This window comes from Thermobia domestica, chromosome 15, assembly GCF_964235325.1.
Source record: "Thermobia domestica chromosome 15, izTheDome1.hap1.1, whole genome shotgun sequence".
In the NCBI taxonomy this organism is placed as follows: Eukaryota; Metazoa; Arthropoda; class Insecta; order Zygentoma; family Lepismatidae; genus Thermobia; species Thermobia domestica.
Window position 1 is genome coordinate 79,963,453 of NC_137468.1, and position 14,842 is coordinate 79,978,294.

The 14,842-nt window shown below is 33.4% G+C and overlaps 2 protein-coding genes across 10 annotated transcripts in view; both read left to right on the top strand.

Moving 5' to 3' along the window:
- The window catches only part of LOC145671982 (uncharacterized), a 46,069-nt gene extending 39,264 nt beyond the window's left edge, over nt 1-6,805 (top strand). The window contains exon 2 of the mRNA XM_081741169.1: nt 6,634-6,805. Coding sequence (XP_081597295.1) covers nt 6,634-6,805 — 172 coding nt within the window. The remainder of the gene's footprint in view (nt 1-6,633) is intronic.
- The window catches only part of LOC145671106 (voltage-gated inwardly rectifying potassium channel KCNH6-like), a 754,568-nt gene that overhangs the window by 526,780 nt on the left and 212,946 nt on the right, over nt 1-14,842 (top strand). The window lies entirely within an intron of this gene.

Genomic DNA, 14,842 nt, shown 5'->3' on the forward strand with positions numbered 1-14,842 from the left:
GGTGCTTTCCATATCATATTTTAGTTGTCCACAAGTATATACGTGGCAATTCGTGCCAGTAGGACTAACATCCACTGTAAGAAGTAGAAAACATAGTACATAATATTTTTCGTATATTTTTTGGTGCAACAAGTACCAAAAACATAAATATGCTTTTATTACAAGAAGTTTGAATTCCTATGGTTTTATTGCAAGAAGTTTGAATTCCTTAACTGTTTACTAACGCATTTTCTAATTTTGACGTGGTTAGGCTTGTAGTGTTGGTGGTACTTTTTACACAAAGTCAGCACTTTGTATTATTCAGTCTGAATTATCACTGTGGTTTACTCTTAATACATACCCAGAAATAAAAACAGAGGAGAATGATTTGACATATAGAAACAAATATTTTAGAGACTTTTAGAAACTTGCTGGCACATAATAAAAACATGGAATGGGGAACCACAGATCTTCACGATTAAAAATCAAAATTTCAAAATTGTGGACATTTCATAGCTCCGTCCCCGCTTCTGTATATTGGCATTAGTACAGAAACCAAAGATTGTATTGAGATATGAATTGCATTGTGTACAATTATCTGTTAGGTTTTCAGCGTAGTAATATACTTATGGTTTGTCATTAGTAACAATTGGTAAGTTTGTCAATTAAAGATTACAATATATATATATATATATATATATATATATATATATATATATATATATATATATATCTATATATATCTATATCTATATCTATCTATATATATATATATATATATATATATATATATATATATATATATATATATATATAAAGAATTCAGTAACAAACTTTCTAAGTTAATTGATAAACTCTGTTAAAGGTAGTGCAAAGAATCACGCTAAACTTACATATGTGAGATAGGGATAGGGATAGATAACCACCACTGAAGTCAACGTTTCCCATTAACATATTAATAAATTGATTTAATTAACAACTCGGCCAGAATAATTGTTGTAGCTATGTGTTGCAAAATAAGTAAATAAACAAATCATTTACAGGATGGGATGCAGATTGTCACCATTAACGTTGCCGTTTCCCGTTAGGATGATAACGGATTGAGTCCAATAACGAACTAGTTGGAGATAATCGCTCTAGCTATTTATTTATTTTTTTTTTAAAAAAAAGCAATTCAGAAATTCGTTTTCGTTCAAGAGTTGTCCTGCGCAGTAACGGACAGACAGACGAACTAACAGCACAACCTTGTAACTTCCCCTGCGTAATTCTAATAACAAGAAAACTCAATAGAAAACCACATCAAAGTCAAAATCATACAAAACATTCCAAGTTATGAACTATGACAAGGGAACTGTTCTACACTACACCACACAAGAATATACATACAATGCAAATATATATTACGTTGTGTATGTTAATCTAATAATAGGTAGGGACTAATAAGACAGTATATGTACTCCATTTGTGATAATTTGAAAATTTAAGTATTTAAAACTACGAAGAGATTTCGTAAAAATAATTAAGTTGCTTGATACATTTATGAGCACTAATAGACGAGCTGCACAATATTTCACTCTGTAAAACAGCACATTTACATTTTCTTGTAAATATTGAGCACCATTAGTAGAACCAATTTAGTTGGTCACCTGTCTAACGTTAATACTATTTAATATAGCCGAACACTTGTAGAACAATGTAGAAATTCGTATGTGTTACTTTGACTTCATAAGTTGAACAGTTTTTTTTAACATATAGCAAGAAACTAAAACAGTTTTCTTTTACTGTGTGTTTAGTATGAATCACTTGTATGTTTGCTTAATATAGTTTTCAATTTCCCTAACCCAGCACAACCACACATTTCCTTGCAGCTTGAAATGTTTTGTTTGTATTCAATATTGTAGTACACATTTCTTTATTGTATTTCTAACTAGATGTAAGATTCGGTGTTAAATTTAAGCCAGGTTCAAATATAGTAGAATCAACAGTATCCAGCAGAAGATTCAGGGAGATAATTCTTGTCTATATGATCTTGTCTCATGTATAGAAAAAAAAACTTGGTCAATAGTTAAACTTGTGGTTTGTCATTTCTGTACATTTTTCATTGTTTTCGACTTTCAAATGAACAAATAATTGTGATGATTAGTGATTAATTAAATAGCAGTTCAGATAGTTATCACTACTCTATATTCGAAATTATAGCCTATATATATATATGTGGGGGGGGTGCGCGTGTGTGTGTGTGTGTGTGTGTGTGTGTGTGTGTAAATTTACTTTTATTCGGGATCATTAAATTATTCTTTACAAAAATATAAAAATTTGCAAATTAAAATTGAAAATAACGCTTTAAAAATATCCTCGCGTTATTCACATTTGAAAAATATGCACTAAACTTTAGTTCAAACAGTATTAACTTTTTTAAATAAAAAAAAATTAGTACACACACTTGGCATATCTATATAGTGGTAACTGAATTTGAAATTAGACAATCTTCTAAACCCACTTTAATTAAATGCAATACATCCAATTATGAAAAATGTGAAATGAACATTTCTCAGTTTTATGATTAAGTATTTATAATCGTTATTATCCGTCATTTTCCTCATTTCTGACCATTTCATCCCATTGATTTCACTAGTCACACGCCTGTACTTTCACCATTTTGTACGACCTTCAGCTTTCCTTAAGGAATTTTGAAGAGGTAAGCCAGTTATGTATTTTATTTATCCTATCCACCTGTAAGGGATTATCCTCGTCTTCTCCTGGCCTCAATTTTGTCTCCCGTGGTGGTTTTATGTAGGCCTATATTATCTCTAGGTCATCGTGCTGTATACCCGAAGAATTGGAGAATTCTGGTGACTCGATAAGAAAGAATCTCAGAAATCTTGATTTCTCCAGTGACAGATACATTACTTCTTCTTTCCGTTTCAGGTATATGTAATATTCTACGCCAATACCACATTTCATATACATCAATTCGTTTTTTTTTTTTCAGATGTCTTCATGGTCTTAGTTTTTGCATTTGCAACATGTCCAAGCATGATCCTTGTTCTTATCCCTTTTTCGGTACTTCAAATGCCATTGACTGTTGGCCCACGAGAGACAAGGATATGTACAGTACGATTTCCAACTCGCTCAAACAACCTGTGCTGCTAGGTTGATTATCGTCATCTTGGATTCATTGAGGTTTAGTTCTCAAATATTGGCATATTGTGTACTGCCATTCTTCACTCTTGACAGTATTTCTGAGAGTCCTGTTTCATTGGTAGCAACGAGTGTTGCATCATCAGCAAAGTATAAGTTACTTATTTTTGTTCCACTAATTAACAAGCCTCTTTCTCAGTCATCAAATGCATCATACATTCGTTGTAGATTTTGTACAATTGAGGAGATAGTATACACCTTTGTTTAACGCCACGAGACACATTGAAGAATTCTTAGAGAACTCCATCTACTTTAATGGCTGCTTAATGTTGTGATTATAGAGCCTTTTTTTTTTCAGCAAATTCAATCGTGGTGGTACACTAGGATTGTCCAGCACTAGCCACATCTTTCTCCATGATACACAATCGAAGACTTTCTTGTAATTGAAAAATCATGTAAAGACAGGAAGATAAATCGCCGAGCCTTGCATAATAGGTTATATACATATAATAGACGTCCATAATTCATTTTTCTACATGTGAGGAAAACCCTAAACGAATAATCGCGAATACATACTCATACATATCCATATGCACATAATACTTTATGTAAAACTGAATTACACTTGAAATGAGTTCAAGTTATAAAATTAGATATTGAACGCAACAACTATATTATTAGAAATATATATACACAATATAACCAAAACTGGTTTATTCTATAAATTACTAAAACTGTTGATTTCAAAAATACATCAGCACAACACGGTATAAAAAATCTAAATCAGTGGTTCCCAGTCTTATTTACCTGGCGGACATTTCTTAAACCTTGCATACTTCACACCACCACCCTTCCCATGTCAAAGACAAACTGTCAAACAGGTATCGTTTGTGAAATTTATTGGAGCTCAATTATGTGTAAAAGGTCATCACAAGTTGGTGATTCGTTCATAATTTCGGAGTTTATATCTGTAAGTAGCGTAAGTGTCCCTGTGCTCGTTCTTCACGCTTCCATAGGGAGGTGCATCCCCTAGATTGCAAACCACTAATCTAAACTATGATTTAATCAGCTCGAAAGTTCATAGCCGTGAAATTTCACCATTCGATTCTATTCTCTGTCAAATCAACCTATTTTGGATCATTATTATTCATCTTTCAAAAGAATTATATTATCCTACCTTCTTCTTGGTCTACTAAAATATATTTCTTTATGATAATCGGATACCACATTATGTGTTCCATGCATATTATCCATACGAGCGACATGTCTTGTCTTTCGTATCCATTTATTATCCGCCTGATATTCGGCGATCTGAAAGTTCGTTTGTTTGTTCAAGGATTCTCCCTTCGTACGTTTTCCTTTAAAACTTCGTTTTTCAAAAATCCCAGGGATAAAAATTATTCCAATTTGAAAATCCAAAGGGTTCAACTGCTTCCTTTATCGTAGTCGCAAAACTACAGCTTAGAACAGATTCTTGAGATAATTTTGTTAACAAAAATTTGATTCAATCAATCTAATCCAGAAGTCATATATTCGTTCTTTTTTATATACTATTTTGTATTGCTAAAGTTTTTTTTTTACTCTATATGAGTTATGCTTACCTAAATTTGAAACTAGGTTAGCACCGTTATTCAACAGTCTTGAGTTCCATATTTTATCAGAAACATTATTTCCAATATGAGCTGGCTCTGACTCCAGATACATTATTCAAACCTTAACTTCCATTAAAACTTTTTCCCCACAAAACCTACTGCTATTATAAATACTTTATTATAGATTCAGACTTTTTCATCAACTTCCATTGTAACATAGCTAATTGTTATGCTATAGCTTGAGTAATATTATAAATTGCCTTTGAGATCAGACTTATAAATCATTTTTTAGTGATGCCCTATAATATGTATGCACAGTATTTATCCCATTTATTTATATAAGGATCTATTTTTTTCTGTTTTCTTTGAAATGGACTAGAGTTGTAATAGTGATCCCTACTTCTGTGTTAATTTCTTCTTCAGGTTTAGTTGTTAAATGTCCCTTACTTTTTCAAAATGAATTTAGAATATATCCAAAGTTAATAGAACTTAAATTTGATTATAAAGTATCAACATTATATATGACAAACTTTAGTTTCATAAAGTAAGTAAACAGATAAGAAGAAGTCAATAAAATTAACAGTTTTGCGTGCATATTTTTTTTCGTGCTTGACGCTAGCCATAGGAACTAAACACGTTTCTGATTGATTAGAGTGATCTGTTGACCTGCCTTCGTAGTACACACATTAATCGAAGTTGTACCATCCGATTGTGACGTAATATCATGTGGTATTATCATGGGGCAAAGGTGGAATAAAACGAGCCCTGTGGGGTTTCTAACCCCGTTCGCTTGCTCAGCTATGTTTCGTAACGTAGGTAAATGACTTTTTTATCAATAAAGTTGTGTGTGCAAAGTGGACTAATTACTACGTGACATTACGTCATGACCGAATGTTGCAACTTCAATGTAAATTTAACTATATCCCAAACAAGACTAGGAAGTGTATGCCTACCTTTTCCTCTCCTGGTGCCTCCAGCACCATCTCCTCTCTAAATCCTCACTCCCCCTACAACCCCTCGCTTCGCGAGAGCCACACTTTTTACTCTCCTGATGGTTTATAACGTCATTGTTTATAACGGCTATCAGAACTCTCTAGGCAGGGACGTACGCAGGAATTTATTTCGGGAGGGGTCTAAAGCGTTTCGGGGGGACAAATACAATTTCAGGCTAAATTATATGAAAATTTCTAAAATTGCCCCTAAAAGTAGACTACATTTACAAAAAAGTCGGGATTTGGGGGGGTCCGGACCCCCAGGACACACCCCCTGCGTACGCCCCTGTCTCTAGGTAAATGATGAAAAAAGCACAATTTTGTGTTATATATTGCGTATAAGGACAAGTTATTATTATTTTCATCTCATTTTAATGGTAAAAATGTTATCAAAATTTTAAAAAATAAAAAATAAACTTTCCTTGAGGCGGGTTTGAACCCACACCAAAAGCGATATTTATTACTAGCAAGCATGCTCGGCTTCGAGGACCGACATCATTTGGCGTTTGATTTGTGCTATATGTATGCTACGTGGCGAGTGGAGACGGATAACTCCAACCAATCAGAACTGTGTATTTAATTCCTATGGCTAGGATCATGCGTGATTAACATATATGCGTCTTGCGTTCATACTTTACTAGAAACCTTATTTCTAATGTGAGTTCCAGATACGTTATTCTAACCTTACTTCCATTTAAAACTTTTTCCCAAAACCTTTATCATTAATTCGTTAAAATCATTCCGAGGAAACTAGAAAAAATATCCATAGAAATCAATGGTAGCTATTCAGCACTGTTAACTAGAGTTTAGTTTTTTTTATGTAGAAAATTACTGACAATATATATGTATATGTAAAACAAGTTTATGGTGTTAAAACGTAATAGTCAACAATGTTTAAATACAAAAATCCCCTTGATGGCCACTTCCAGACGTGAAATATCAGGAGATTTCACTCCTCGCAGTTGGCAACATCAATCAAGTTTGGAGAAAGCCGGCCGGTGCAGCAGAAATGATAGCATTTTGCCTGGGGAGGACAGAGCTGTGTCTACCGCAGGAAGCATCAGGGCTGCTCAGGTATATACTAAAAACATTGATCCCTAGTAGTTGCATATATATATATATATATATATATATATATATATATATATATATATATATATATATATATATATATATTATATATATATATATATATATATATATATATATATATGTAGTTGTTTGTGAAGAAACTTTGTGTTGACGCTAGACAAGAAAAGCCTTGCCACGTCAAACTTGATCTAAGTTTTAATTAATTATGTGACTCAGATAATATGTATGAACTATAAACTTTCTTCTCTTATTAAATGGATAAGGACAGACCTTTGTTTCTAAGAGCATTGCTGTGTGTTTTCTCACTGTAAAACCGGAAGAATGAATTATGCATAGTACAGTAATTAAATCCGGCTTTACATTATGTGCACAATTATGAATTATGAAATGTTAAGGTCAAGTCCATATCTATACAGATACAATGTAGCGAGGTCAGTACATCCTGTCTCAAATCTCAAGTAATACAAGATAAGAGTGACCAATGTTGATAAACTTGTAAGAGAAGTTATTCCACGAGATGCTGAAATAATACTTCGCAAGTATATTAATTTAAAATTAGCTTCGTTGAGAGACAGAACTACTGAACTTTAAAGCTGAGGGAAAATGAATTTCATAGTGAAATGATTCCAACACTCTTGAATTAGTTATGTGGTCTAATATACAGGGTGGCGCAGAGAAAGGTGAAAATTTTAAATGACGTAAAATGAACGAGTAAACACTGCGAAAAATACACTTAATGATGGAAACGCATGTGCAAAATATGCTATTAACAATGACACATTGTCTCTTTCTTCTTGATAACAGCGGAAAAATGTGTTCCATCCTGGCGTACGGAAACCTCTGGAATGCTTGGTGTATCATGTATCGAGAAAAGCCAGTGATTCCTGCTTCAATCTCTTGTTTTAGTTCAACGAAGGACGTCTGTTGTACACTTTGCTTTTGTGATATCCGCACAGATTTTTCATGGAAAGAAATCCCAAACATTGAGTTCAAATGATATCGGAGGCCATAAAATACTATCATCACGTGAAATGGTCCATCTTTCAGTGAACGGACGTTCCATCGTTACTAAATGGCAACACTTTCTCAATGACGTAGGATCGGTTATGAACGATTTCCGAAGTTACAATGTTGTTAACCTTATATTCGAAATTTTCCGTTTTCCTGCGTCACTCTGGATAAGAAACAAAATTACAGTGACCTTATTTGAACAAAACTAGTACGTTACGATTCTTAGAACTGTCAATCGAAATACTCTACTTCTAATTCATGTGTTGACCAGAAAAAGTGTATATCGCTGTAATATTTTTCAATAAAACTGCAACGACTTTCTAACAAATGGCCCTTCATCCTTCGTTTTTTAATTACAACAAAAACTATACAACATTACAAGGAAAATCGCTTTTCTTACAGCTTTCATTCAAACATTTTCGTAAAGTTTGAATCTATGTTTGTTCTTTCCCTTATCTCAAGCTATTATGGACCATTTCTTTTAATTTGGTATGAATTCATCCCCTCTCTCCCCACTTATGATTGAAAATTGACCAGAGAGGGATCAAGCCAAAATTTTCACCCGGGCAAAGTGACTTTTTCTTGGCGTTCCCTAGTCCTAGCTTATAGCTTACATTTTATTACGGTGATTTTAACATTTCAAAACCATTTTTCAAGAAAAATAATATTTTACAAGAAAATACGCTGCTTTACAAGAATATAAACAAAAAGTCAGTAGAAAACAGGTTATAAAATTTACTTTTTGAAACTCGTTTTGGCTGCCCTTGGTCCGTCCCTGAATTTGGCAAGAAGTTTTACTTAAAATTTCATAAGTATATAGTCAAAATATCTCATAAATTTGAGATGAACAATGTGCGTCTATAATCTAGTTGTGGTATAATCAGATAGATATGTTGATTATATATATATATATATATATATATATATATATATATATATATATATATATATATATATATATATATATATATATATATATATATATATATATATATAGGCCCGTATTCAGGGCGGCCGCCCCCCTAAATTTTCGCTATCCCCCCTAAAATTTTCACGGTAGGCTTGCCTATGAACTATAATACGATACGATGATAAACTATAATATGGTTGGATCGGACCCCCCTACATTTTTGGGCTGGCTACTGACCTGTGTATATATATATATATATATTGTTACTAAAACCTTTGATAGATTATTGTCTTTATTTTTTCGTTATTAATATTATATAGTTCAGTTTTATGTGGAAAATCGAGATTTTTCTACAGCAATTCTCTCAGAATTATCATCGGAAGTCAGGTTGTTACTTTACCTGTATATATAAACAAGCTTCTAAGAATTATTTTCTGTCACTTTACGATTTCCTCTAGAAGTAGATGCCCCGTCGCGGCAAAATTAGAATACCGCTAATTTTACAGTAATTATGTTATATATTCAAATAGATAAAAAATAATCGAAAAGTGAAACAAGAGCTTGCTAGACAATATTATTTTACATGAGATACCGTTATCACGACTCACTTATTTGCTTTCGATTTCCAGCCATTTAGAAAATCGGAATTTATTTTCGCGTTTATAAATAGCTGCAAACGGAAAGCCACTAGGTGAATCGTGATAACGGTAAATCATGCAAAATAATATTGTCTAAAGCGCTTTTGTTCCACATTTCGATTATCTTTTATCTATTTAAAGATATCACATAATTACTGCAAAATTAGCGGTATTTTAATTTCGCAGTGATTAATCCTCTCAAATGATCTTGGGGCTGCGATGGCTCAGTGGTAGAGCGTTGACCTCTGGTGCTTGGGGTCCCAGGTTCGATCTCATCCGCCGCCAAGTGAACTATGTGGTGGACAAACACCGTGTGCGTGAGTTTCCTCAAGGTTCCTCCGTTTCCTCCCACTTTATTAATTCCACCATTTCACTCATTTCTCATCATCACCGTCTCCTTTAGCCTAGCCGGCATAATCGTGGGACGTAAAACTCAAAGATTTTATTTCATTTCATTTTAAATTATCTTGCTTTTTCAAAATGAATTTGCATTACTACTAGTAGTTGTTCCGCTCGAATTTACGGCCCCGCTTTACACTATATGTTAAAGTTATGCTTAACTGAAAGCCCTATTTGGTTACATTTAACACAGTGGCGGGCTTAGGCATCTTGCGACCCTAAGCAATTTAAAGCTGGAGGCATCTCACCCGCCATTACACTCACCTCGTTACAAGCTGTCCACTAATGAAATCGTCCCAAAATATCTTTGAGAATTTTGCTTTGAAACAGACTGTTTTGCAGTACATTCGTATATAAAGGTGAAATTTGGAATAGATAACGTCACACAACGCTTTCTGACCAGTATTGAGAGTGAACTAAGGAATCGTTTTACCATAAAATTTAGATCTGTTGTTTCAGAGTAATCATGAAATATACATACAAAACCAAACAAAATAAAATGTAAACGTTACAATAGTAATTTAGAAGAAAAATTAAATGTTGATTTTTATAACAAAAAATACGGCCCCTTTGACTTCTGCACTTCTAGTCAGCTTGCCTTATTTGTTAGTCGGAAATCCAATGCTGATTTAACAAATTTATTTATTTATTTATTTAACTGGAATCCGTCCACCAATCACCCGAAATTTCATACCACATTATTTTATGCAAGTTAGTCAAGTATTTCGTTATACAGAACATTGTGTTAATTCAAATCATTGACTAAGCTAATGATAGTGCAGATAGTGACATCTATTAGCGCCACTGTATATTATTAGGGCCAAAAGTCACGAGTGGGTTATAACTGTGAATAACTTTTTTTTTATTTGTCATTAGTTTCCATTGATATTTCACATGCTTAAATACCAAGGGTGGGAGATTGTTTACACCTGTTTACACCTTATCTCGTATAGGTATCCGCAATTATGAACCTCACAGATATGGTCCCTCTGTAGCATATGATTCATGACAAGGATCAACACTTCTTGTCCAATTGTCCGTATTCCTGCACGGAATATTGTCCTTGACCTGTTGTACTGTTTATGGTTTGTTCACATACACTTTGTCCTTCAGATAACCCCAAAAGAAAATATTCGTGCAGAAATACGGATACTCGGACCAGAAATATAGCCCCCTGTCATGAATCATGTCCTACAAAGGGCCCCTATCTGTCACGTTCGTAATGGCGGACATCTACCCCTAAGATTATATTCCACACACATAACCGTAAAGGATCTCCCATCCTTGATCTTTAAATCTGTGAAATATCAATGGAAACTAATAATAAATATTAAAAAGTTATTCACAGTTATACCTACTCCTTCGTGACTTTTGGCGCCCACCCTGTATAACAAAATTTTAATTTTCACGAAGGAAAAGACGCATTTAAACAGATTTGAAGAAGAGAAACTCGGTAAAATTAAACAATTTAAATTTTAGAATGTTTACTTTGAAAGATAAAAGAAATATAATTTCCCACATAAATCAATAGGGCAAAAACAAAGATGGCGTTAAGCACCGTTAAGCAATAGGTCTGGCTAGGAATCTTCAACACATCAAGTTTCGCCTAGTTTCGAACTATTTTTACTAAAGTTATTCGAATGGAAGATAGAAACACACATGCAAATGCACACCGCATCGAATTGCACTTACTTGAATTATTGGTTTATTGGCTATCGATAGATATACTTCTTTCACTGTCACGTTACGAAAAAGAAGTTTTTTAATAAAAAAAAAAGTTTGAAAATCTAATAACAGTTCAAATATAAAAAAAGGAGCGGTTTCTTTTCTCCCGTTTTCTTTTAATACGGGAACTAAGCCAAGAAAATTAACTCTGGTTATTTTCAGAGTGTGCTCGTCTAGAATGGATTCTTGGTAATTTACAACTACACCACTGTTCCGCAATGAACGATCTGTGAGATGTTATAACTCATTTAACGTATGCAGGATGCAGCATTTGTTACCCCTTCTTAAACAATGTTCGTTATAGAATAGAAGAAAAACCAGCTGCGAATCATCATTATATCTAACCGTCCAATAATAAAATGAGTTAAAAATCTGTCTCTAAGAGTTAGTGTTCTAAGTGAACCGGTAGATGACGGAGTAAACGTATTCTCGGTGTTTGTTGATCTGGGCTTACAGTCTGAGCTTTTGTAATGATTTCTTGATTCACAATAGTGTATGGTCAGTTTTAGTTTTACTTCTAAGAATTTAAAATATATATATATATATATATATATATATATATATATATATATATATATATATTTATGGTGTTTCTCTTAATTGGGTTACTAAATTGTTATTTCTTACATAAAAAAATAAGTTTTGTGTTTTGTAAAGTATTATGACTTCGAATGAAGTAATATTAAGTGTTGCATAGGTGAGGGGGATTTATTTTACAAGTCAAGTTCGATTCATTAGTTATGAACATTCGATAACACATCTAGAATCTGTGTTAGATATAAAACATAACATTATATAATGGTCGAGGAATTCGGTTCTAATGACGACCCATGCTGTGTTTGATGAAATTCTGGAGTACAGATTTTGTAGTCGGACCAATATAATAAAATGAAACCACTAACATCTGGTGTAATTCTTCAAAGCGATTCGTCACCCTATTTCATATTATTGTCAAGTAAAAATTCATATAGTAAAAACAAATTAAAATTATATTCTAGAAAAATTAAACAAATGTAACTACTCTGCAAATGTGAAGACAATTTTGCTTCATAAACTCGTTCAGTTCCGCAAGGCGAAGACTTGTACTATTATTTTACTACAAAATAGTTTTTCTTAAATGCCGCGTTTGTTGATCTCTTAAGAGGAGATAAGTACTAAGAATTCTCCCAACTTAGTGAAGTGATAGCTATGTTTAGTCTATTTGAAAAGATCTGATTAATTTTCTTGTGCTGAAAATACAAATGCCCAACAATCTTGGTACTGTTTCTCTACTTCTCGTGTTAATTGAATTTAATTCTTTGAGTTTTCTTAAACAATGGATTATTGGATAAAATAACGTGTGGTAAGAATGTTCAACAAACGCAACAGTGATTGAGTTAGTTTCTAAGACACGTGAGTAGTGATGAAAAATGAAGAGCTCGCTAATCGCGCTCAACTTCTCAGGAGAAGAAGCACTGCTGTGGAAAGGGTATTCCAGGTAAGTTATGCTTATACATTCTAATAGATATTAGGGCTTATGAATCCAATGAACTAATGAACTTAATTTAGCTTCTTATAAATTCAGTTATGAGTTAAGTTCCAAGTTGGGCGTCCGTTTCCAGCAATTTCTTTTTTAAATTTACAGGAAAGATATGAATAATTTGATCGTCTGTGTGGTTAATAATATATAAGGGTCTCGAAAAATCTGTTTATTTGTTATATATAAGCGGTTATAAACATGGGACTATACGGCGAGCAGAGGGAACTACTTGGCGCAAGGTAACCGAACAGTTGCATTGTGGGAAAGTAACGAGCATTTATGTTATCAACATGGCGAATGTACAAGGACAATGAACTAACAGTTTTAACATTTGTGAAGCAATACGTTGATAACGAGCAAAATCTTTTAAAAGTTTGTGAAGAGCACGGATTAATGAACCTAATAACAAATTGCAGAAAGTGTGGAAAGGACATGACAGTGAAAAAAACGTGGCGAAACCGGACGCCCAACTTCGGAATAAATGCCTTCAGTTATTTCAAAACTCAAAATTTAACGTTTTTGTTACAGCAACACAGGCAAAATTAAAAAATGTTTAATTAGCCTATATGATTGATTCTCAGCCTTTTTCTGCTTGTGATCCACCTTGTAAAACCTGTAATCTTCAGTTTTTCATTGTTGGTCTAGTAACTTGTGTCTTGTGATGTAAAATGGTGAAGCATTGAACAATACTTTATTATCATATATTTGAGATTTTACAGTACAAATATGGCATTTTAAGCAGTGTAGCAATCTCTACTTATGATTTATATCTCCAGAATGGTACAAGCAGTAAGCCAATCCTTCGTTTAGTTTAACAAGGCAGAGAGGTGTGCTTGTTTAGTACAAAAATAAATAATAATGAATGTTTTTCTCTCATTAAAATAAGAAAGTGCAAGCGTTGATTTCATTATAAGCTACCGTGCCGAAAACAGATCGAGCTATACTTTCCCTTTGTCTACAATTATCTCCTAATTTGTCCTCAAGGCAAGTTACTTCATCATTTACAGAAAATAAATGGCGAGTAAATACTAATACACTTGCACAGATTGAGCATAAGTTGCCCCTCAGATTACTTAGATATCTTCCTAATTAATGCATGACTCTCTTCGTAGATGCTAATTACTAAGCTTAAGGCATTTTAAATATACACGCATTTAACTGAATGTTTATTTGTTTGTTCCGTATACAAATCCATAACGTTGGTTTTCATACTACCAGGGGTAAAAGTGTGGGAGAATGCGGGGGTACGCCGTCCCCTCACCTCCAAAAAATATTTAAGGCGTCCCCCAGTTTGTAAAAAATTATAATGGGTAAAGATAGGGGCAGGGGTACGGTGTGACGTCATGCTGTTACCTTCCGTCCCCTACTTTATCAGATCCACTTTTATCCCTGCATACTACTACATTTTTAGCTAACTATAGGGGAGAAATCGTATGCTTTTTAGAATTCACCGAACGCAGGGTACTTAATGCATAATAAGAATATTTGTACCAATACGAAATAACTATATATGAAGATTTTGTGTATATATATTCTCCCCTATAGTTAGCTAAAAATGTAGTAGTATGCAGGGATAAAAGTGGATCTGATAAAGTAGGGGACGGAAGGTAACAGCATGACGTCACACCGTACCCCTGCCCCTATCTTTACCCATTATAATTTTTTACAAACTGGGGGACGCCTTAAATATTTTTTGGAGGTGAGGGGACGGCGTACCCCCGCATTCCCCACACTTTTACCCCTGGTAGTATGAATATATAAGTTTTACAGTAACAATCTTAAGGAAATATATTATTCATTAAGCTTATTCAACAGTAAACATTAAAGAAACTGAAATCTGAAAG